The following is a 23,979-nucleotide window of genomic DNA, read 5'->3' on the forward strand; positions in this document are numbered from 1 at the left end:
AGTGATAATAAAGAGGCCCACTCAACTTGGCTTGGGCAGCAGGACACTCCCGGCTGTACGAAGGGGTGTTGGGGGTTGGGTGAGGGGCGCCTTGGGTGGGCCCAAACTCAGCCCTGCGGGGCCCAGCCTTGAGTCCAGGCGCTTCTCCTCACACTCCACACGCTGGGAACCCCTCTGTGCCCAAGATGCTGGGGAGGTGCCACATCTGAGATACCTCCAGGCCCTGTGGGCTTGGGGCCCTGCAGATTTGGGGGTGTAGAAAAAAATTTGTGCTTCAGTGGAAACTATGCATGGTCTACATACTGCACATCCTGCTGTTATCTGATCCTAGCTTTTTTAAAAAGTTGAGGTATAGTTGATGTACAATATTATATAAGTTTCAGTACAACATGGTGATTCACAGTTTTTAAAGGTTATGCTCCATTTATAGTTATTATAAAATATTGGCTATATTCCCTGTGTTGTACACTATATCCTTGCAGCTTATTTATTTTATACATACACAGTAGTTTGTACCACTTAATCTGATTCTAGCTTTTTATCATCTTCTTTACAATGTGTAAATTGTCTTGTCCAGACGTTCAGTGATCTTGCCCACCCCCCACTCCTGCGGAAAAACTCATTCTGCCTCTATTAACGTTCTCATTTCAATATTCCTGATCTATAAAAGGCTCTCTTTTTTGATTCGCTTTTGAACTGGTTATAATACCTGTCTGGTTCCTTCTCTGATTAACGAATAGGACAGTCTTTAACATTTGTCTATTTTTATACCTGAATGAGAATTATTATTTCACCTTTTTCTGAAAATTATCTTTGAATAGGGATTAGACGAATTGAGTTCAGATATCGCTTCTACAATTTACTGACTTCGTGACCTTCGGGAGATCGCTCATCTGCAAAAGGAGGCCGGCGAGGCCAGAACTGGTACAAAGGTGCTTTCCGGAGCCCTGGGCTCAGACCCCGCCCCCTCCCCGCCCCTCGTCTCGGCCCCTCCCCTCCACAGGCCCCGCCCCCAGACCGTCCTCCTCTACAAAGGCCCGGCAGCAGGTGAGCCAGCCCATGGCGCGAGCCGGGAGTCTGTCCGGAGCCCGGTCGGGGCGGGGCATCAGCGCCGAGAAGTCCCCATTGGCCGGCTGGCGGTGTCAGGGGCGGGTTCCAGACTGCGATTGGCCGGCAGCCGGGCTGCCGGGCGGCGCGGGCGGGGCAACGTCATGGAGGCCGCGGGCGCCCGGACCCGGGCGGCTGCGCGGCGGCGGGGCCGGCGGCTGCGGGCGCCGGCGACCCTGAAGGAGCAGCGGGATCCCCAGCCAGGCGGGCGGCTGCTGCAGAGGAGGTGGGTAAGAGACCGGTGGGCGAATCCTGCGGCCCCGTCCCGCGGCCGGGCAGTGGGGCCAGAGTCGATGGGCGCCCGGCCCAGGCCCCGGGAGGCGCGCTGGGAGCTCCGGGCGCAGGACAGCAATCTTCGGCCCCCAAGTCCCCTGTCGGCGGCGGGTCCTGCCCGCCGCCCCAGCCCGCACAGCAGCAGGCACGGACAGAGTCTCGGAACCGGGATGCGACCTCAGCAGCGGGCCAGGCTGGGAATCCTGGCGCCCTGGCGGGAAGCTTTGACATCCTCATCTGCGAAATGCGTTGATCGTGCCTCCCATCCCTGGCGGTGGATCTGCGCAGAGGATCCGAGTGTGGCATTTTTAATTGCTCAGGGCAGGCCAGCGTGTGTAATTAGGATTATTCGTGCCCATGCTGGGCAGGAAAGGGGTTGGTGCCTGGAGCGGGGACATCTGAACTGGTCTTTGAGGAGGTGGAGGATTTCAGTAGGTGGAGAATGGACAGAAGGGTGTTCCAGTTTGAGGGAACAGAATGGGCAAAGGCACGTTTCCATAGTTTGCATTAAAAAATGTAAGCCCGAGGCCATCTCCCCCTGCACGTCTAAGTGCGGGCTGGTCTGTTGGCTTCAAAGTGCTCTTTTTCTTTACCCTTTTATTTAAAAGAAATTTAACTCCTTCTTTGCTTAGAATTGAAGAGGATCAAGAAGAAGCAGTCTTTCGAGAAGTGGTCAGTTTTACCCCAGACCCTTTGCCAGGTGAGAAGGACTGAGGCTCTGAACACCTGTGTCCATGTTCACGCTTGGAGCTTCTGGACAGGGCTGTCCCCTCCCCATCTCAAGTTTTCTGTTATTAATCCCGTAATTTCCACTGATGCCTCGCTGTTTCCCTCCTCTGAACCAGTTCGATATTATGACAAGGACACCACCAAACCCATCAGCTTTTACTTGTCTTCCCTGGAGGAACTCTTGGCATGGACGCCCAACATGGAGGACGGCTTTAACGTGGCCTTAGGGCCCCCCGAGTGTCGGCAGCCCCCTCTGAGCAGCAGGAGGCCCCGGACTTTGATGTGCCATGACATGATGGGCGGGTACCTGGATGACAAGTGAGGACACTGCGAGGGCATCGCCTGGCGGGAGGGGACGGAGGGGCGGGAGCATGCCGTGTGACAGGAGCACCGGATGGGGAGTCGGGAGATGGGGCATCAGCCCACACTGCCACCACCTGGGAGAGGAACTCAGGCCTCTTTGTTTCGTCTGTAGGAAGAGGGCACTGGATTAGGCAATAGCTGATGCCTCTTTCAGCTCTGAAACTGTTTGATTCTGGGGACTACCTGCACCTGAAGTCTGGGGGGCCGGAGAGGGCGCCACAGCTGGGACCCTCTTCAGATGGCCTGGCCCAGAAACTTCGTTCTTCAGCTGATTCCTTTTCTTCATCCTCCTCACTCGAGCTCCCTTCCATCTTGGCCCACTGGCTCTGGAGTCGTTCCACCCCCTCCCCCCCCCCCCGCAGCCGGGGGCGCTTCCTCCAGGTTGCTGCGGGGTCAGCCTAGAGATCTTAAACGTCCATAAAACAATCTTGGACATGATGATTGTTGGGAAGGCTTGAGTCAGAGCTGGCCATCAAGGTACAGACAGAGGCGGGTGATGTAACCTCGGGTGTAGCTCACGTGGTTGTCAACCCCAACCTTACCTGCAGGCAGGCCGTGTCCTGGGGAGCTGCTGACCTCAGAATAGAGTGGGACCCCAGGCACGGGAGCTCTGCATGAGCCCCTCCCCATCTCTTTCCTTCTGTCCTGTGTTTGTCTGCTTGTTGAGGCTAGACACGCTCAGTCCATCGGGTCCCATGCGGGGGGTACCTGCACGGCCTGGTGAAAACGCTTTCCTTGTGACCAAGCCTGTCAACGTCCGGGCTGTGGCCTATGCTGCTTCTCAGCGCAGTCATTAGGCAGGGCCTGGCTCACAGCAAGCGTGCCGTTAGCGCCGACCGGATGGAACCGAAGAGAATCCTCACTCACTCGCCATTGCCCTCTCTTTTCACCGTGGGGTCGTCGTGTCCTTGTCTGTTTCTGGGTCCTGACTTTGTTCTCTTTCTTCACTAGGTTTATTCAGGGCTCAGCCACGCAGAACCCCTATTCCTTCTACCACTGGCAGTACATCGACATCTTTGTGTACTTCAGCCATCACACGGTCACCATCCCCCCAGTAGGCTGGACCAACGCTGCCCACAGGCATGGGGTCTGTGTGCTGGGTAAGAGCCAGGGACCCGCCTCCAACCCTGCCAGACTCGTTGGCACACCTGCCAGGTGATCCAGTGATGAAAGGGCTTGGGCTGGGCTTCCCTGGTGGTGCAGTGGTTGAGAGTCCGCCTGCCGATGCAGGGGACACGGGTTCGTGCCCCAGTCCGGGAGGATCCCACATGCCGCGAAGTGGCTGGGCCCGTGAGCCACGGCCACTGAGCCTGCACATCTGGAGCCTGTGCTCCGCAACAGGAGAGGCCACAACAGTGAGAGGCCCGCGTACCGCAAAAAAAAAAAAAAAAAAAAAAAAAGGGCTTGGGCTTTGGCTGCTTCGTACTGGGTAGAGCTCCTTACCTGCCTTGATGGGTTAGGACAGGCAAAGGCAAACTTTTTCTGGAAAGGACCAGATAGTAAATATTTTCAGCTTTCCAGGCCACTGGGTCACTATTGGAACTGCCAGAGAGACAATAGCCCCCACAGACAATAGACAAACAAATGGGCTGGGCTGTGATCCAGTAAAGCCGTTTTTACACGAAGAGGTGGGGGGCTGGATACGGGCTGTAGGTGGTCCACCCCTGGGGAGAGCAGTGCTCCGCAAGCTTTCTCCTGAATCCGAATCATTTACTGGCTTGTCTAACACTGATTTTGGGGCCCCGCCCCCAGGGGATCCGATTCATTTGATATCTGGGGACGCTGGGAATTTGAAATTCTAATAAGTTTGCAGGCGACAGTGACGCTGCTGGTGCAGGAACCACACCTTGGGAACTGCTGGGTCAGAGGGGAAATGATCCCCGGGCCCGACCTTGTTTCTCTCCCGTCCCACAGGGACTTTCATCACCGAATGGAAAGAAGGGGAGCGGCTCTGTGAGGCCTTTCTGGCTGGGGACGAGCGCTCATACCAGGCGGTGGCCCGTCAGCTGGTCCTGATTGCCCAGTTTTTCCGATTCGATGGCTGGCTGATCAACATCGAGAACTCTCTGAGTGTGAGCACGCCTGCCCCTGGCGCCTGGCCCGCCGGCCCCTGTGCCCCGCGGGGACCCTCCATCGCACTCCTCGGCCTCATCAGGCCGGTCCCTGCTACGGCAGCACTTCCTCCGTCTCAGTTAGAGCCGGCTCCTACGCCTCTGCCTCTTCACAGGGAGATGGATGTTCTCCAGCGCGGTGTCCAGAAACCTTGCGCGCTGAGCTTTGCTTCTCTGGCTCCTTCAAGGCGGCCTCTGCTTTGCTCGCGCCGCATGTGTGGCTTCCTCGTCACGCTGCCCTCCCCTTTCATTGCGTTTTATCGTTTCCTGATTGCTGTGTCCATGTCCTTCCTGCTTCAGAAAGAACGGAAAGTCGGACCTCTGGCTGGACCCTCTGCTCGACAGCCGTGGGGCTGAGGGGCTTCCGGGACCAGGACCCGTTTGCTCCTGGGGTTAAGTGTCCTCCTGTCTGTCCTGTGCCAGGCGCTTCTCACGACAGACCTCTCTGGGCCTCACGGAAGGTCTGTCTCCTTCCCTGTCTCCAGCTGGCCGCCGTGGGGAACGTGCCCCACTTCCTCCGGTACCTGACCACTCAGCTGCATCAACAGGTCCCCAGGGGCCTGGTGCTCTGGTATGATAGCGTGGTGAGCAGCGGGCAACTCACGTGGCAGGATGAGCTCAACGAGCACAACAGGTGAGCCTGCAGGAGGGCGGCCTGGGCCCCTGGACAGGGGCAGGAGCTCCCTCTGCCTTCCGGAGGTGTTGCCGGCATGGCTGCCTTGGGGAAAGTGAGGGACGGGCAGAGTTGTCTGACACCCCGAGCACCACCAGAGAGAAGGAGCGCCTGGTCAGCCCGGCCGTGCCCAGCTTTACGGGCCACAGTCTGTGGGCTGGGTCCCGGAGGCAGCCCGCAGTCTGTGGGCTGAGCGGATGCAGGTGCTTGAGGGGAGAAGGCCCGGGCTTTACAGCCCACCCTTGCCGCCCCCAGGGTCTTCTTCGATTCCTGCGATGGCTTCTTCACCAACTATAACTGGCGGGAGGAACATCTGGAGCGGATGCTGGGGCAGGCTGGGGAGCGCCTGGCCGACGTGTACGTGGGAGTGGATGTGTTCGCCCGGGGCAATGTCGTCGGGGGCCGGTTCCACACGGACAAGGTGGGTGGTGGCCTTTGAGGCCGGGGAGGTGGTGGCAGTGGCCCGGGTGCCTGCTGTCCTTGTGGACCTTTCATTGCCATCTGCACCTCAAGGGAAAGAGAGGCAGCAGTGATCCTCCCCAGAGTGGGGAAACTGAAGCAACAAGAAACAAGGTCTGCCCTAAAATCCTACCTTGCAGCCCATTTCTGCAGTCAGATGGTACCATTTTTAGCTAGGCGTTAATGTCCAAGGCACCTCTTCCGACTGCTGGTCTCATCTGTAGCTTTACTTGCTTTTGGACTGCGTGCTTGCAGGGCCCTGAGCTAGCATTGTAAAGCGAGAACGGGGACTCAGAGGAAAGCCAGGGGGCATATTTTGGTGTTTCCTTAGCCCAGGGCGAAGGACTGAGGTGGAACTCCCACAGTTTCGGGAACTGCTGGTTTGATAACTAGTGAGGTTTTATTGGCGAGGCAGGCGGTGTCAGCAGTGAGAAAAGAGAAGAGGGGCCCGCGGGGGCTGCTGCACCTGGTGTGGGATAAGTGGGGAATCAGCCTGTCCCGGGGCTGTCAATCCTACCCTTCCCGGGCGCCGTGGGGACGTTCTCAACTCATTAATTAAGCTTTAAGTGAATACATTTAATCCAATAACTGAAGATTCTCTCCGCCCCCTGTGAGGCTGATAATATAGTGTGAAGTGTAGTGAGAGAGAGACGTGTATCCCGTGGGCGCCCCCCGTGCTGGCCCCTGCCCCTCGGACATTCCCCTCTGCGCCTCCCCGCCTCCCGCGCCCTCTTCTGGGCGGCTGCAGAACTGCAGGGTCGAGCCCTAAACGCCCGGAATGGCGCTGGGGCTCCTGCCTCCCTTTCCAGGCTCCCCGCTTCCCCAAACCCCCCATCGCCATGCGTGGACGCTGGTTGCTGGGACGGGGTCATCTCCCTGACTGCTGTCTCCCTAGTCACTGGAGCTGATCCGGAAGCACGGGTTCTCGGTGGCTCTGTTTGCACCTGGCTGGGTGTACGAGTGTTTGGAGAAGGGGGATTTCTTCCAGAACCAGGACAAGTGAGTCCTGCGTGTCCCGGGGCCTGAGTGTGGCCCGTGGCAGGGAGGGTCTCAGGTGATTTCGCCAGCTTTTGGCCTTGCTCCCCTGGGGGTGGGGTTAAGGCAGGGCAAGGGGTTCAGCTGCCCTGGCTGCTCCTGGGGGTCGTGGAGACCAGTTAGTTACGCAGGAAGGACCAAGGTTGGGTACCCCGAGGGACCACTTCCTGCAGACTTGCAGTGGGGGGCTGCGGTCACTCAGGAAGGAGTGCCAGAAAGACTGGGGTCGCAAGAGTGAGTTCAGGGCGTCACGGAGCCCTCTGTGGACCTGAGTCTCCATGCGTTTCCCCGCAGGTTCTGGAGTTTGCTGGAACGCTATCTGCCCACGCACAGCATCTGCTCCTTGCCCTTTGTCACTTCCTTCTGCCTGGGCATGGGGACTCGAAGAGTCTGTTATGGCCAGGTGCGTGGGTCCCGTGCTGGGTGGCCGGGGGCGAGGGGCTTCCCGGATGTGCCGCATGTTGGCGAAGGGGCTGCCTTCTCTCTCGTCTTTGGTCCTCACCTGGGACCGGTGGGGGGGGCCTTGGGCGTGACGGCTCCGTCTGCCCCCTGCCCTCCCTCCACTTCTGTCTCTTTCTTCAGGAGGAGGCCGTGGGGCCCTGGTACCACCTGAGTGCCCAGGAAATCCAGCCCCTGTTTGGAGAGCACAGGCTGGAAGGGGACGGACGGGGCTGGGTGAAGATGCACTGCTGCCTGGAAGATGCCTGGAACGGGGGCAGCTCTCTGCTTATCCGGGGGCTGATTCCACCTGAGGTTGGAAACGTGTCTGTGAGGTAGGTGAGTGAGTGGGGCTGAGACGTAGGGCCTGTCAGCTTCCCCCATCGTCCATGTCAGTCGCCTAACTGGGCAGGTGGGCAGCAGAGGCCAGAGTGAGTACAGAGCCGGGGTTTTGTTTTATTGTGTAAAAAACACGCAACATACAGTTTACCATCTTCACCGCTTCTGAGTGTCCATGAGAGTAGCGTCAGCTACCTGCACACTCTTGTGTGCATTTTCTTTTCGCAGACCTGAGGCTGGCCTCGCGGGCAGCCCGCTCCCCCTCCCCGTCCTGGAGGGAGAAGTTGGCGGATGGGACCCAGAACAGTCCCGCTTCCCAGCAGTTTCCCTGTGGCCTCTCATCACAGGACCTTCCTCCTCCAGGTTATTCTCCCTGCAGGTCCCAGTGCCGCCCAAGGTTTTCCTGTCCATGGTGTACAAGCTAGAAGGACCTTCAGCTGTGGGGGTGGCTTTGGAGCTCACCACGGGGGACGCAGGCAGCTGTCACGTGGGAGGCATCTCGGCGCTGAGCGGTGAGGGGATGGCTCCTTCCTTCCTCACAGGCCTCTGCCTTCTCAGGGGACGTCTCGGGGAGGAGGAAGCTAGAAAGCTGCGTGGGGTGCGGGGGCAGCTGGGGTTGGGGGCACTGCTGTGGTCCAGGCCTGGACAGGGAGTTTCGCCCTTCAGCTGGAACCTCTGGGCTGTGGCCCTGCGGTGCGGGTGGAGGTGTGCTCCCATGGGGGGTCTTGTGCAGCTGCGCCCTGAGAGCGAGGATGTCCATGGGCCAGTCCTGGTCATCCATCCCTGAGTTTTCCTCCTCTCCTCCCTGTTCCCCTTCTCCTGAGGCCTCAGCCCATCGGGCCGAGAGCACCTGGGGCCACCAGGGAGTCTTGCTGGGCCCCCGGCTCCCGATTCAGTGACAGCTCCCAGTGCGGTTTCCTTTGGACTCTCCTTGTTAAAGTCTTGTGTCTCCTGCCCCAGCAGAAACGAGCTCAAGGCGCAGTCCCCGACCCCTCCGGGTGCCCCCGACCAAGCTGGCCAAATGGGTGGGCCGCTGCGGCCAGCAGCTCAGCGGGGGCTGGGTCCAGCGGTGAGTCCCTCCGCTTCCTGTTGAATCCCCCGCCAGGGATGGCCACGCTGGGGTGGGGATTGGAGAGTGAGGGACTGTCCACTGAGAAACCCCAGAAATGGCGGGAATGGAGGGGCCCTGGGCCGACCCCTCGGATTTCAGGCAGCTCAGTGACACAAGACCGCAGGATCCACTTTGGGATGGAGCTCCCTGTGGCTCGGGGCCTCTGAGCAGCCAGTCTGAAGGTGCCGAGCTGAGGCCCCTTGGGACCGGCCTGTTTGCCTCTCCCAGCTGCTACGAAGTGAATCTGCGGGGCTGCCTCCTGCAGGCCCTCTTCGTTAATTTCTCCCGGCCTCCGGGCAGCCAGGAGGAGGAGAACTTTGTCTGTCGCCTTGGAGAGATCCAGGTGAGCTATCTCAGGGAGCCGGCTGGGGCTCGGCTGGGGCATCTGTCTGGCTGCAGATGAGGCCGAGCGCCCCCCTGCTGCCTCCGCTGGCCCGGGGGGATTGGGGCAGAGTTGCGGGGGGTGGACCTTGCAGGGCCAGGCGCCCTCCAACCAGCCCTGGGCTCTCGGGCCGTGCTGAGCCTTCTCTCTTCTGGCAGGTGGTGGATGCCAATAGCCTGCTGACGCCTCTGCCTCAGGTGCAGGCCGTGACTGTCTCGCAGGTGCGCTGGCAGCCGGCCGCCTCCGAGGGGGAGAGCGGCCCCGCTGGGCTCCGGCTCAGCTGTACTCTGCACTGGGCCTACCTCCTCCCTCACGTCCGATGCTTCCGGATCCACTGCTGCCGAGGGTCAGGAGGTGACTCTCCTTGCAGGGGGCCGTCGGAGCCAGAGAAGCCCACGCTCCTGGGCCTGGCTTTTGTCAACCGGTATCGGATAGTGGACCTAGCAGTGGCACCCGCAGAGCCTGGCCGGGATGGCCGTGTGGAGTTCCTGGTGGAGCCCATCCCCAAGGAGGGGTTTCTGGTGCCGCGGGCCGAGTGGGGCAGGGCGGCCATGCTGTACTCCACGCCCCGCACATGAGCGACCATTAAAGCACAGAGTCTCCCACCTCAAGGATAAGACTTCTTCCGCACTGGGGCCTCACCCGTGTGCGGGGAAGGCCCGGGTCCCAAGGGCTGGGCCAGAAGGTCACGGGCCCCGGAAGGCTGTGGGCTGTGGCTCTTCGTTGGGGCATTGGGATAGGAAAACTGAGAAGTCAGTTTGCTGAGTTGATAATTCCAACGGTGAATGGACCCCCCCCCCTTTTTGTCTAATCCCTCTCCGTAGTATACAGTTTCCGGGTACAAGTGAAAAGATTTGGGAAAATTTAGTCTAGAAAATTCCATAAAGGGAATTGCCTAATAGGCTGAAAGATGCTTATGCTGACAATGGTGACCTTTTATTCCTGCAGTTGGGACGGTTAGAAGCGAGCTTAATGGTGGCGAGAGGGCCTCGGAGTAGGGCCTTGAGATGCTTCCAAGGGTGGGAATGAGATAGAGGGGCCCCGATGGGGGAGGAGAGCAGTGGGGTGGGGGGGGCAGTAGCTCAGGAACAGTGGCCCCTGCAAGTGCTGAGAGGGTGTCCCCGGGGGACCTCTTCCCCAGGAATGGGAGCCTCAGGCCAGGCTGCGCCAGGTCACACCAGCCCCAGGCAGGGCAGGCACCCGGGCCAGACCACCTCGTGTCCTGGCTTTTTCCCAGTTTACCGTCCCCCTGAGCCAGAGCCACTTCCGAGCATTCCCATCGGCCCTGTGTCCTGCTTTGTCTCTTCCGGGTCGTAGGTGCAAGCTGGCGAGCCCAGTGAGCTCGAGCAGCAGGAGGCCGGGCGGGGACCAGGAAGGCCCTCGGGGGGCACCCAGCAGCCCCCCAGCCCTGGGTGCAGGTCCGGGCCGCCTCCGTCACACCCTCTGGCTCCATCGCTCCCTTGAGCAGGTGTTAGTCCAGAGCATCAAGGCATCAAGCATCAAGGCATCGGGGCGGCGGCCCGCCCCACTGGGGCCCCTTCCTCCCGCTTCCTTCTCTCTCCCTGCACCTCCCTCCTTCCTCTGCCCAGCACTCTGCATGGGGAGGAGCGGGGTGGGCGAGCCAGAGATGGCTTCTCCAGCCACACAGCTCCCCTGTTGACACCTGGGCCGCCACGGTGGCTTCCCAGGAGGGGTCTCTTAATCCCGCAGCCTTGGGTAACCCTGCTCCCCTGCCCTCTCCAGGCCTGAGCGGGCTGTGCCCTGACCCTTTGACGAAGGCCGTCAGCCCCTCATTCTTGGGGTCTCTCACCCCAGGCCTCATAGGCCAACGATGGGGGTTACTTTCCTGTTCCTCTTGTCCTCCCCCTGTGCTACTTGATGTGGACGATGCCAAGGGCCAGGGCCCTCTGGGGTGACCTCCCAGCTGGAGGGTTGGCCCCTTGTGTCACGCACGGTCAGCAGACTTGATTTTTACGCCGCAGTGAAAGGAGTGGCCGCCAGGCGGCAGTGCAGCCACACAGCATCCATCCTGGTCCTTGGAATTCGGAGAGGACCGCAGGACACGGAGGGGTTCTCCTTCCGGGGCCGTTTGCCTCTGTCTCCACCTGTCCTACTTCCCGGGTGCCCACGTGCCCTTTTCCCAGCCCGACGCAGGACCTCTGGTTCTATGTCTTTCCTAATTGGGAACGTTTTACTCTTCATGCCCCACGCGTGTGGCCCAGCTCAGCCCCAGGACGGGAATAGGTTTGTCTGAGAGGGGGGAAGAGGGTTCCTGCGGGCCAGGAAGACACCTCCACTGGCTGACCCTGAACAGGTCTCCCAGCACCCCAGATTCTCCCTGTGAATCTGGAGCGTGAGGAGACTGTCGGGGTTGGGGAACAGCTCCCTTGACTCCCCCGGCATGCTTTGAGTCCCCCCCCAATTTTGAACTTGGGGGAACTGGGGTGGGGGCTCCTGGCTCCTCCCACCCCAGTTCCCAGAGGTGGGGGTCGGGTGGGGGACAGGACTGGGCACCCGGAAGTGGGCAGCACAGCTGTCATGCCCCGCTGCTCTTATTTCAGGAGGCTTTTTTTTTTTAAGTGCTGGTTTTCCGAATATTTTATGCAGAGAAGGAGGGAAAATTTATAGTGGCAATTATTTTCTCACAGTCTGGCGCGCAAGCAATTAGAAAAAAGGGGGCTTAGCAGAGCATGGCGTGCTGCGGGATCGCACAGCCCCAGCTTCCCAAGAGCACGGTCCCCAGTCCCACCGGCGGTAAAGGCTCGTATGCAGGAAAATAATATGTCGGCGTTTAAGCCTGTGCCCCACTGGCGTGTGTAATCGCTCCGAAATAAATGATCCGACGCTGTGAAAAATGAAGAACGCAGGTCTTGGTGAGACGTGGGGCGGACAGCGCGTCCCGGGTTTGGAGCCCGCCCCCATCGCAGCGCCCAGCCTGAGGCTTTCAGGCTCTTGGTTTGGATTCTGCTGCTTCCCTTCCCAGCTCTCCCTCCTCTTCTGGCCGGGAGTTGAGGATGGCGGCCACTGTCCTCCACCCCACTGAGCCGGGGCTGGGGACTCACACCCGGGGTGGAGCAGTGGGCTTACCTTCAGGCAGCTCCTTTCCTTGGGACCACGACTGGGCCCCGGCGCACAGGCAGAGCCAGTGGTATGGGCAAGATCCCTGAGGGCACCAGCCTCAACTGCCCAGCCGGCCCTCCTGTATTCAGATGTCTGCCCCACCGGTCATCAGGCACACATGTGGAGTGGCCACCACTCAGCAGCCGGTGGGGCCGGGGGGCCTTTCTGCCCCAGACTCTGCTGGTAACGTCACAGACCTTGCTCGCAGGGTAGACAGGGCAAGGCTGCGGGGAGCACGTGTGAGCCCTGCCTCCAGACTCCTGGGACGGGATGGGGAGATGGCAGTCTGGAGGAGAGCATGGGGGCTCTAGACTGTCTCCCATAGGGTCTTCTGACTCCCCTCTGGCCATCTGGCTTCCTGGGAGGAGCTGCCCATCCTGGGGCCACCCACAGTGGGCGTCCTGGTCCTCTGTGCCCTCTACCCTCTGTGCCCGGGAGCTGGCAAATCAAAAAGAGTTGTCCTGGTTTGAAGAAAAATCTTTATTAATAATCTTAATAATAATAATGCGGTTGATTTGAATGGTCACACCTTGGAAGCATACAGAATGGTAAGAAAGGAAGCCTGGGGCCTGGCTGCAGTCCCGGGGTTGAGAGGGGTGGGAGGGCGCAGGGCCGGCGGTGGAGCTGCTGCAAGAAAAGGGTCGAGAACAGCAGAGGGTGGAGGGGCCTGTACAGAGGACGAAGCCGGAGGCAGGGCGGGGCTATGTACAATGGGAATAGAAAAGGAGCCTCATCTCAGTAGCTTCAGGAGCTGATGCTGAATATAAAGTGAGGTGTATTTTTTTTCCTTTTAAAGTTTCGTGAGACAGTGGAGCCATGTTGGGAGCCTACATCTTTTGTTGTTTTTTGCTGCTCCCCCGACTCCAGCTCTCCCTGCCTGGCCAGCGGCTCCTCCCTGCTGCCTGCTGTCTGTTGCCCCCGCGACTCTAGGACCTGAGCCGGGAGCAGGGGAGGGGGCTGCGGACCGCCCAGGCCTTCCCCCACCCCTGGCTCTCCCTGCTTGGACGTGCCGTCCAGACCCATAGCACCGTGACCCGAACCCTCGCCGTGCAGCCAGGTGCCGGCCCGTCCCTCTGTTCCTCTCTGCAGGACTGGGCCCTGCAGGGCAGGGGCCAGAGGGCTCTTCCCAGCTGCAGCGTGAGGCTGACCTTCTCTCTCCTGGATCAGGCCCAGGGCCTCCTCCAGAAAGGGAACCAGAAACGACCAGTCAGAACAAGACCTCGGCCTCAAGGCCCTCACCCCTGGCTGGGCAGCCAGAGCCCCCTCATGTGGAGGGAGGGGGCCTGGGTGCCCTGTAGTTCTGGAAACATATCAGCCCTTGGTGTTGAGGTCAGACCCCAGGGCTGCTGGTTGGACAGCCTCCAGTGGCTGCAAACTCCTCCCCAGGTTCGCAGGACACAGGTGTTGGTGGCGCGGCAGGAGGGGTAGCCGGGGCCCAGAGCGCAAGACACAGGGTGACTGGGCACAGCCGAAGCCCCGAGATGAAAAGCAGCCCCCGTCCCCGCGCCCGCCCAGCCGTCCCTCCGCTGGCACAGTCGGCAGCCAAGGTTGAGTCCTGCTGGCCACTCTTCCTGCTTGGGCCTGCAGCCGCTCGCCACTGGCCCACGCTGCCTTGAGTGGGGCCCGGAAGGAAGACGTGGTAGAAAACGGAGTCCCTCCCCTCCCGCCTCCCTCCTGCCAGCGCGCTGCCGGCGCCAGGGGCCGCGGACCTGCTCCCTCGCTGCGGTGCGATGGCTCGCGGGCTCGCGGACTCGGACGCGGTGGGTGCTTCTCGGTTTGGTTGGCTGTTTTGCTGCTTGGATCTGAACATCTTTTTTTGTTTTGTTTTTTGTTTTGTGATTTTTTTGTGTTTTTTTTGTTTTTGCCCTTCATGGTCCAAGAAGGAAACGGTGGAAGCTTTCACTACAACAGAAACAGAAAGGCGCGACTTGCAGTTCACAGGAGCACCGGCCAGGCGTGCTGCCGGGGCAGCGGGACCCGGGACCCCGGGTGCCAGGAGGGAAGAGAGGAGGCGCCCCCAAACCGGCCCCACTCCCAGCTTCAGGAGCCCCCTCATCTTGCGTAAGGGAATTTAATGCAGACCTCCGGCCTCCAGGGCAGAGAGGGCACGGCCGGTGGTGGGGGCAGAACAGGGCAGCCGGGATGAGCGCAGCTGGCAGACGCAGCTGGTGGACTCTGCTAAGACCTGGGTGGGCAGGGTCTGGCTGCTCGGCGCAGATGAGGGCAGAGGTCAGGGCGTGGTGGGTGGATGACGCTGCATGGGCCACGTGGGGGTCTGGAATGAGGCAGCTGAGAAGGTGCTCTGGGCAGTGGTGGTGAGTTGGCTGGGCACCCTGCGTGTGACCTGCCCACTCCACCAGCCAGGACAGATGTGCTGGTGGAGTCGGCGGAGGCTCACGCCCTGGCTGGCGGGGACCTGCACCCTCTAGCTGCGTCCACACCCCTGGAAGCCCAGCTCTGGCACGTAGGAGACCTGGGCCTCCTTGGTCCTTGCCACTTTTTCCTGTCGCAGAGGTACCAGGGCCGCATATGAAACTTCCAAAAGCTCCCGCGGCTGTCTCAGCTTCACCTGCAGGCCCCAGAGCCCTGCAACAGAGCTAAGCCCCAGGCCTCTCGGGACGGCAGGTGGACGCTGGGCACTGTTCCGCCAGGGAGTCCGGAGGACGGGCACCACCCTCCCCTGCTCTCTCACTCAGACTCCCCCCCCCGGAAATGTACCTGGATAAGAACGTTTCAGGTTGGGGAAGGGGAGATGGTGCTGCACTCTGGCGCTGCACAGACCCAGGTGCCAGGCTGGCAGGGACCCCATCTCAAGACTGTGGCTGGAGAGGACAGACTGTGGGCGGTGAGGCAGACGGGCTGAGCGGAGGGCCCTCGGGCGCTGCAGGGCTGGACCGCTTTTGGGCTCTGGGGCAGGGAAATTTCTCCCTACGCTCTCCCTTCTTATAACAGAGACTAAGGAACCCCTGAGGCTGGTGGGGCTCCCGCACGACTTGTGACAACTTCAGCAGGAAACATCAATAAAGTTTAATCAGAAATGTTAGTTTAGCTGGATGGGGACAGAGGGCAGAGACACTTACTCCTGTGATTAGCTGGGTGACGATGGGGAGGGAGGAGTACTGTCGAGGCTAGGAACCCACCGACTGAGGCAGACAGACGGGAGCCCCTTGCTTCCTGAACCCCAGGGGAGGGGCCGGGGCTCTGGCCCAGACTGGTTGGGGTGGCTTCCTGGGGAGGCCGGGCTGGCATCTTCCGTGGCTCTGTGGCCCGGGGGCATGGGGAGTGGGCATGGCCCTCTCGGGCTCTATTGCTAGTTCTCGGGGAGGGGTCTTCTGCCAGCCTAGCCCCTCCCACTGTGTGCATACTGTACCTGAAATGGCTCGGGGGGGGGCACACAACGTCAACAGAGTCAAAATAGGAACCAAGGTTTCAGACATACGGGGGTGACCAGGGTCAAAGACACACACGCCATCGTGGCGGGGAGACCAGTTGGCCGGAGGTAAAACCTATGGACTTAGAGTCGCAGAGGTCAGCGGCGCGCGTCGCTGACCGGGAGGGGCGCACTGTCCTCCTGGTGGCTGTGCCTGGTTTTGGACTGCTGGGTTTGGTGTGTACTAGGCAGTCAGTGTGAATGCTGTTAGGGGCTGGGCCTCTTGCTAGTAGGGGGTGAAGCGGCTGTACCCTCCTCGGCAGAGGCTAGCCTGCAACATCAAAGATGAAAAACAGCCAATCAGTACCGCCTTTTGGGAGAGGGGGAAAAAGCAAAAAGAAAAAAAAATAAGGAAAAGCAAAAAGAGAAATAGCTAAATCCCGTTTTCTGCCCGCCTCACGGTCTGCCTCGGGGAGAATGGGCGCTGGTTGTCATGGCAGCAGGAGGGGCCCTGGGCCTGTTTCCGATGTGGTGGTCTTGGGGTCAGGGAGGTGCTGGGGTCACCAGCCACAGTGCTTCTGGATAACGAGGCTTGAGATGTCTTTCGGCCACTGTCTTGGCTCAGGCCTGGCCCTTCCCTGCCCGCTTTCTCTGTCATCTGTAATCTGGGGGGCAGGGCTGAGCAGAAGCCCCACCTCCTCAGCACCCAGCGGGGCTGCCGGGGTCAGGACTCAGCCCCTCCAGGCACGGGAGGGCGGAGGGACCTCTTGTCAGGGTTCCCAGGGCCTCGGCTCTACCAGGAGGGGCTGCATCTGCTCACCCAGCTCCGTGGGGCCTCCTGGGGCCCCTGCGCCTCCTCCATCCTGCTGGGAGGACGGGCCTTTGGCACTGTTGCTCTCCGGTGCCCCTGGGCTCCCCTGGGTCAGGGAGGCCCACACAGGAACCTCCTGCCCTACCCACCAGTTTCCCCAGAAAAAGGAAGAAAGTGGCAAGTGGCAGAGAAGGAAAGTTGGGGAAAAAACAGAAAATCTTAAAAAAATCAATAAAAGGAAACACAAGAGGGAACCCTTGTGAATTATGATCCTGGAGCCATGGGGCCTGCAAGCCACGGTTCTGGGGCCTCCATCCAGGAGTGGGTGTGGGCCCCCACCCTGAGGCCTGGGCCCCATGGCTGCCAGCAGTCACCGCAGGCTGCCTGGGATATCTGAGGCTCGTTAAACATCAAAAAAGACAAAACAAAAACTGGGAGGGAGTAATCAAAAACAAGGGAGATGAAAAAAAAATCTGTATTGTCTCTGAACCTCCTCCCTCTTGACCCCCGCAAAAATGTTTTCATCTTTGATGCTGGATGCCAAGCTAGCTAAAAACCGACAGTAACACCCCCTGGGGTTGGGGGTGGGATGGGCCTGGGAGGTAGGTGTCCACTGCAAGCAGATTTGGGGGTACAGAGTGAGCTGGGCTGTATGTGTCAACGGCTGGCCATACACACACACACACACGCTCACACACACACACACACTGGCCCACACACCTCCGGCCTCAGCAAGCCCAGGAGTGCGCCCCTTCCGTCCCGCCCCCGGCCCGTGGTCAGAGGCCCCGTCTCCCCAGGAGAGGGCCTGCAGACTCAGCCGGAGCCACGGACGGGCCATGGAGCAGGGCCTTGGGTGAGAAACAGCAGGTAGCCCTTGTTCCCCACCTCGATGTGAGAAAAGGTACAGCAAGGGGGTGACAGAACACAGAGGGGCCATGGCACGGACACACCCACATGAGGACAAGTGGAGGCCCTGCCTGCCTCTGGAGCCTCTGCCGGAGGGTTTTGTTTGGTTTTCCTGGTGAGGGGAATGGAAGGCCCGGACGGGACTTTCGTTACAGGGCTCAGAAAACCGGGCCGCACCAGGATGCTTCCCAGACGACCAGACGTCACTACTGGGCAGCCGACTGTCTGGGCAGACCTGCCTCCCTCTAATTCCACAAGGGCACAAAAGGGCAAGTCCTCCTCCAACTCAAATCCAGGCCTCTGTCTTCCAGGCGCCAGGCCGAGGGCTGGGTCATTCCCCTAAGGGCTTGCCCGCTCGCCCGCCCCCCGCCACACACCTGGCTGCAGCGCGAGCCGTCTCGTCACGGCTCAGGGCAGCCAGGCCCCAGCCTCCTTACCATGGTTCCAATGCTGTAGGTCGCCGCGGGGCCGATGGTGTGATGGTAGGGGTCAGCAGCTGCGTAGACTCTGCCATAACTGGGGAGGTGAGCACAGGGGGTGGGGTGTGGGCAACGGGGCATTTGGGGGGCCAGCAGGTCTCCTGCCTCCTCCCAGACGGCGCCCCAAGGCCCCTCCCTCCCCTGCACGCCCCCTTCTTCTTCCTGCCTGTTTGGAGGGAACACAGCCGGTCACCCTCTGAACACGTCCAGCGAGTGCTGACCCTGAGTGCTGGCCTGCTGCACCCCCGACAAGACCCACAGGCTGAGACACAGTGTGAGGCTGCGAGGAAGGTGTGGGTCCAAGGGTGCCGCCTGCCCCTGAGAGGGAGGGCTGGGCAGTTCCCAGGCCAGAGCCGGCACGCGATGGCTGTCCTCCACGAAGCGCCCACCGCCTGGCCGGTACTGGAGCCCGCACGCTTCCCCAGCCTGCAGCCCTGCAGCCAACAGGCCGAGTGCCCACAGGGAAAGGTGACAGGCCAGCCCCCCCCACAAGACCTACCCTCAAAATAAAAGAGAACCCCCCTTGGGCCTCTGGGTGTGCTTCCAGGTGGGCAGAGGCCTCTGCTCCCAAGGTGCACACACTCTGCCTTTCTTTCTCGGGGTTGAAGGGTTTCAGGCCTGGGAGCGCTGAGAAGCGTCAGAGGCGTGCCCGAGCAGAAGCAAACGCTCCTAATTACCTTTCTCACTCGGGCCTCCAGAGCTTGGGGAGGGGGGTTAGGCCTCCAGGGCTGGGCATCAGAGGAGCTGTCCGCTACCCGAGAACCAGGGGGTCCCGAGGCTCCCCTCTCTTGCAGGCAGGAAGTGATTACAGAAGTTTGGGGCTTGCTGGCTTGGGGTCTCCAAGCTCACATGGACCTGCTCTCCTTTGCCCAGACCCTGTGTCCACCAAAGGGAGGCACCCCCAGGCCCTGAGTGTTGTGGGTGAGGGTTCCTGTCTGTCCCAGCCCAGCCCGACGACCCATCCATCTTCTCCCCGCCCCCGCCCACCGCGGGTACCTGTCGCTGTAGGCGGCCGCGGCTGCTGCGGGCTGAGCGTATCTGTAGGCGGCATAGCCTCCCTGCAGGGTAAGGGGAGGACACGGCACACGGGCTTAGTGGGCTGGACACAGCATTTCAACCTTCATCTTGGCCAGGTGAGGGGCAGCTGGTGCAGGCCTGGGGGCACCTGGCTTCTGGTTTCGTGGCATGGTTCAAGGTGGGGTTTCTGTTCACCTCATTCATTGATGCGTCCATTTGTGCGTTCAACACACACGGGTGAGCATCAATGATATGTCTGGCTGTGTTCAAGGCTTTGGCACACGGTAGGTGCTCACAGAGTCGCCACCAGGCCAGCGCAGCCCTGACTCTGATGCTGATGGGTATGGAGGCTCGGTGCTATCCTGGACACTGGGATGGGACAAGGGCAAAGGGCATTAACTCAGACCAAGTCTTAGCCCTGACCAATGGACTGCTGAATTACAGGCGACCACCCGGGATGGAAATGAGGTCTTGTGTGGGGTGGGGGTGGGGGTCGTCAGCAAGGGCTCCGAGCTAGAGGAAGCAGTAAGTGCAGCCCCGTGAAAGAAGAGAGGAGACAGGACCCCATCAAGGGGGTCTGCCCTGGAGCCTCTACCTCCTGGTCTCTCTCTGGCCTCTGCAATGGACACAGGGTGCCTATGGGGGCTCACTCAGTGACCCCAATGCTGTTAGGGATATGGGAGATTCACCCACTGTCCCCATCATACAACTGACACCTTGTGAAACGGAGAAGACACGCCTGGCTCATCGGGCTGCTGGGGGATCCATTGCTACTCGCACCCTGAGCACAGATAACCCAGGTTTACCTGTGCTGAGGTCGCCCCCTGGGCTCCCAGGACGGGAGGGGGTGGGGGGAGTGGGGCTGGGAATGGGAGACACTGACTGTTCACTGAGACATACGAAACGCCAGATTCCACCCTCCCTCCCCCGGGGCTACACTTACATAAATCTCAGCACCATAAAAGCCATCCTGATACACGACCCTGGAAGCAAACGGACAAGAAAGTGGTGGGAACGCTGGAGAGGTGGGGTAGGCCGGCTCCGGTGTCTGCTGAGGAGGGAGGGGGCAGGGTGCCAGCCCTGCCCATGGGACTGGCATTTTAACAAGCGTTTGCTCCAGTGCCCTGTTTTGGTATAACAATAGAGTAACACCCTTGCTGGTCAGCTCCTTTCTCCCACAAACCCAGGGGCCCGTCGGCCCACCTTGCTTCCCCTTCCCCTACTCCACCCCAGGCAGCTGTATCCCCCCCCATTAGGGTCGGAGGGCCCCGGGGAACGGACCAGGGAGGGCTTAGAGAAGGCCCACTGAGCTCCAGGGCCGACCACCACCCATTAAGGCATCGGGCAAGGTGCTGGGGCTCTAAACATCCCTCACATGCCAGAGACCCTGAGATCCGGTGGCAGGGCGGAGGTGGGTGCACTGATGTGGAAGCGACTGCTGTGTGAAGTTTGGGGTTCCCACCGCCCCCCACCCCCGCGCCACAGTGCTGGAAAGGCTGCCTAGCCCCTCTGGCTGCACCACGCCCCCCTCCCCACGCTCCCGGGGCCGTTCTCCAAGCCTCCCTCGCTGTGCGCCCCAGGTACTCACGCTCCGTAAGTCGGGATGGGGGGCGGGGGCGGCGCAGCCCGAAACGTATTGTACACAGCCCGGCCCCGGCCCCGTAGGTGCGCGCCCCTGTAGGCAACAGCTGTGCCGGTTGTGGGGTAGGGGAACCCCGTCACTGCAGGAAAGGGCGTCGGAGAGGAGACAGTGTGAGAGGGAAGGCTAAGGGAAGGAGGGGAGGCAGGAGGGGAGGCAGGAGGGCTGGGGCCTGACCACGGCCGCATCGGGCCACACATCCCGCCTGGCCACGCCCACATGGCCACGCCCCACCACGCCTCGGTCTGGCCACGCCCACCCGAAAAACGTCCCCGCCTAGCCACGCCCCTGGCCACGTCCTCCCACCCAGGACGACTGGCCAATGACCGCCCAATACCCGGCCAGGCCCGCCCCAGCCCCGCGCCGCAGCTCCAGCCTTTACCCGCATAGAATTCGGGTCCATAGACTGCCCCTACCACCGGATTTAGCTTCCAGCCTAGAAGAGAAGCAAAGAAACCCAATCACTGTCTTCCCCATTGTCTCCCCAACTCACACTATGCTTGGGAACCCCAAGGACTCCAGGATGAGCCACACTGGGACATTCCGAGGCCGTGGCCACTGCAGAGGACGGGCGGGACCCCTCCGTCTGCAGTCAGGGTAGATGGATTAGGCGGGAACACAGTCCCTGGGCCCCTCTTGGGATGCTGCAGCCTCACTGGCTGAGTGCTTTCTGCTCCCTGACAGAGACCCAGTCACTGCTGACGATCCTCCCGGTGTCTTGATTCTTTTCGCATTTTGGCCTTCCCCAGCCTGCCCCAGGCCCTCCCTGTCCTGGGGCACTGGCCCCAGCAGCTTGGGGTCTGCAGTGTCTGCAGGAGAGCACGAGGAGGGAAAGTGGAACGCGTTATTATGCAACGTCTGTAGGCCCCCAGCTGGGATGGGGGCTGCTGGTGGCCTGGGTACGTTAGTGCCTGACGGCCCAATCTCATGGGAGCTGTCTCATGTGGGCACCTGGCTGCCTTCCAGGACGGTCAGAGGCTGCCGTAAAGGAGCTTGGCCTCAGCCACGGCGACCTCCTTCACCTCCTGCCCATCTCTGTCCTGGGTCGGGGCTCCCGAGGGGCTCCCTTTCTCAGTGCTGAGTCCTGCTTTTGCTATCCTCTGTCTGTTTTCCCCCAAAGCAGCCGGTGGGAGGGCTGCCGGGGGAGGAGGTGGGGAAGAGGGGCCTTGGGATTAGGGATAATGAGAAGGACAGCTAGCATCCTCTGACCACTTTACCATATACCACACTGTCCTAGACTCATCCGACGAGGAAGGTGTCACGGCCTCCCATCTTACAGATGAGCAAATGGAGTCTCAGGGAGGCGTGGCAGCCTTGAATCACAGGGCTGGAGAGTGGCAGAGCCAGACCAGCTGTGGGATGCCAGGCCCACGTTCCTGGCCACTCCCTGGCCCCCAGCCTCTCCCGCTCTGCAGGTGGGCAGGCTGGTCATCCTCTCCCACCAGAGACCCAGGCGCACGGGTGAAGGCCTGCTCCCACCTGAGGCTCTGGGGGTAGAAACCAGCCAGTTGAGCCTGTACCAGCTCCAGGTGGTCAGGAAGTGAGGGTGGGGTCAGCTCACGTGACCAGGCCCAGCCCCTGGCCCCTCAGCTTATCAGGGTCTTATCTTTGCAGCACACCCCCAGCCCAGCTCCATGTCTCAAGTCCAGATTCTAACAGCTCCACTGCTGGGCTGGCCGGGAGGTGTCCAGGGCAGAGTTTCTGGGGCCTTGTTCCTCCTGGGGGCCCGTTCTCCACACTCTCCATGAGACTATGGGTCGCCTTCCATCCCTGGTCCACCATCACATGACCAGCACAGATGTTTGCGTCTGAACGTTGCTGCTAGGCTTCTGGAATCTTCTATAAATACCAGGTCAGGAGGGAAGAAACGCTTCATCTTCTGGGATGACCTCCAGTCCCAAGAACTGAGTCTTCTTAGTAGAAATCCACGATGGAGCAGAGTCCTGAGCCCGTGACCCAAGCCCACCTCCCTTAGGTCCCATCTGGCAGCTCTCCTGCGTGCAGTCAGAGAGGCTGTACTTCTGCTTCGGATGGCCCTGGCCCCTCCCTCTGCCAATTCTGGAGTCCTGGGTGCCTCCACCTGTCGCTCTGGCCCCAGTTCACTGTCTGGGACCCCAGATGACAGAGGCAGTCGGAGACCCACCTGGGTGGATCCTTTGTTTCTTCAGCAAATAGTAACACCTGGTCAAACCTTGCGAGTCTATTTCCTGAAGTGGAAATTTCTGCCCCTCTGACCGACTGATGAATTGAGTCCTCTGAAGTGTTAAGCAGAGTGAAGCCTCAGTCAACAGAGCCCATGAGCTGGGCTTCACTGCCACCTGCAGGGAACCCAGGGCTGGCCCACTGCAGCCCTTGTCACTCTTGCCCAGGCCAACTAAGATGTTTAAATGAAACCATGTTTGCCACCGAAGTGGGCAGAGGTTTCTCCCTCTCTCCACTCCCCGTCGCTCAACCGGCCTTGGTTCTGTGCCCATTCCGAGCCAAGGGTGCACTTGTTCAGGGATGGATTCTCTTCCGAATCCCATGTCCCTCCACATCCTCAGGTCTGCCCAGAAAGCAGGGGCGTGTGGCTCTCGGGAGAGGCTGCGCAGCCCCCTGGATCACCCTGGGCCTGTAAAAACGTCTACCGCTTTCCTTCCTGTGCTGAGCACCAGGTCACTGAAATCATACACAGCGTGTGCTCAGGACAGGCGCGAAGCCGGGGAGCCCCCAGAGTTTTAGAAAGAATTTGAGCTTTGCTAGTCCTCAAAAAAGCAGGATGGGAGCGACAAGAATCTCATCTAAATGGGGTCTGGCCAGTGCCCCAGCCCTGCCCCAGGAGGGAAGACTGGGGGGCCCAGCTGGCGAGTCAGGCGGCAGATCTGCCCACTGTCCTGCCCTAGGTTTTCCATGCTGGCCGGTCCCCTGACTCCATGTATATCTGATCAGACCAGGACAAGAGAGTCTGGGGGTGGCTCAGTCCACTCTTCCCTGCTAGTGGGGGTGGGAAGCAAAGCCCATGTCCTGCCAGGAGACTCGTCCCGGTGGAGCAGGGCTGCTGCTCCCTGGCTAGAGGAGCAAAGTCAAAAAGGCCCCAAAGAGTTCCCAGCTACACTCAAACCAGTCCCCGCACCAGTCCTTGCCTGGTGGAGTCAAGTCACCCAGAGGCTGAGAGCCGTCCCTCCACGCCTCCCTGCAGCCAGCATTTAGCATCAGCTGTTTTGTTTCAAAGAAGACTGGCCACATCTGCTTACAGTCGGGTCCAGGTGCACACGGGCACACTGCTCAGCTGACGCACACTATGGCCAGCGGGGCCTCAACCTTTCCGTGTTTCCAAGGCCCAGGGGTGGGCGGTGGGGGGCTGTCCCTCTAACTGTCATTATACTCATTAAATACTGAGCGCCTCTAGCCTCGACACTTAGAAAATAAGGAACGATCCAGGAAGTGGCCACTCTCCGCCGTGCCTGAAGCCTGTCCTCGGCCTCCGGGTACGGCCACGCTCGGGAAAGCACGGGGGTCTCACCAGCTGTGTGGGTGGAGGCGGGTGGCCCCAGCTCTCCTCCTGCTTCGCTGACCCACCCCCTTCTGACCGCGGCAGAGCCGGGACATGAGGGGGCACTCAGCATCCAGGGAGGCTG

General features: G+C 60.6%; 2 protein-coding genes across 11 annotated transcripts in view; one reads left to right on the forward strand and one right to left on the reverse strand.

The window, feature by feature from the left end:
* The first annotated feature begins 1,211 nt into the window (after positions 1 to 1,211).
* ENGASE (endo-beta-N-acetylglucosaminidase) lies at positions 1,212 to 9,933 on the forward strand. 2 transcript variants are annotated; one of them, XM_030837895.2, is made up of 14 exons: positions 1,212 to 1,333; positions 2,013 to 2,080; positions 2,226 to 2,427; positions 3,424 to 3,572; positions 4,387 to 4,544; positions 5,069 to 5,217; positions 5,512 to 5,677; positions 6,611 to 6,714; positions 7,045 to 7,153; positions 7,333 to 7,523; positions 7,891 to 8,039; positions 8,488 to 8,596; positions 8,867 to 8,981; positions 9,179 to 9,933. In XM_030837895.2, the coding sequence occupies exons 1-14, from the start codon at positions 1,212 to 1,214 to the stop codon at positions 9,596 to 9,598; spliced, it is 2,211 nt and encodes a 736-aa protein (XP_030693755.2). In that variant the 3' UTR covers positions 9,599 to 9,933. The 2 variants fall into 2 exon arrangements, with proteins under 2 accessions (XP_030693755.2, XP_030693756.2); XM_030837896.2 differs by having other exon boundaries at positions 8,491 to 8,596.
* Positions 9,934 to 12,602: 2,669 nt separating this feature from the next.
* The window catches only part of RBFOX3 (RNA binding fox-1 homolog 3), a 447,315-nt gene continuing 435,938 nt past the window's right edge, over positions 12,603 to 23,979 (reverse strand). For 6 of the 9 annotated variants that reach the window (XM_030837899.2, XM_060290529.1, XM_060290525.1 and 3 more), the window contains 6 exons: positions 20,745 to 20,798; positions 20,312 to 20,444; positions 19,667 to 19,847; positions 18,703 to 18,764; positions 17,665 to 17,743; positions 14,049 to 15,841 (listed from right to left, as the gene is read on the reverse strand). In XM_030837899.2, coding sequence (XP_030693759.1) covers positions 15,797 to 15,841; positions 17,665 to 17,743; positions 18,703 to 18,764; positions 19,667 to 19,847; positions 20,312 to 20,444; positions 20,745 to 20,798 — 554 coding nt within the window. In that variant the 3' untranslated portion in view covers positions 14,049 to 15,796. The other 3 variants (XM_060290531.1, XM_030837901.2, XM_060290530.1) reach the window with 2 other exon arrangements.

This window comes from Globicephala melas, chromosome 20 (assembly GCF_963455315.2).
Source record: "Globicephala melas chromosome 20, mGloMel1.2, whole genome shotgun sequence".
Lineage (NCBI taxonomy): Eukaryota > Metazoa > Chordata > Mammalia > Artiodactyla > Delphinidae > Globicephala > Globicephala melas.

What these genes read in the sequence shown, in the direction of transcription:
- ENGASE (XM_030837895.2), top strand. Translation starts at nt 1,212, where the DNA reads ATGGAGGCCGCGGGCGCCCGGACCCGGGCGGCTGCGCGGCGGCGGGGC. An exon ending in GGGCGGCTGCTGCAGAGGAG is followed by an intron (nt 1,334 to 2,012) that starts GTGGGTAAGAGA and finishes TTCTTTGCTTAG; the next exon opens with AATTGAAGAGGATCAAGAAG. An exon ending in GCATGGGGTCTGTGTGCTGG is followed by an intron (nt 3,573 to 4,386) that starts GTAAGAGCCAGG and finishes CCCGTCCCACAG; the next exon opens with GGACTTTCATCACCGAATGG.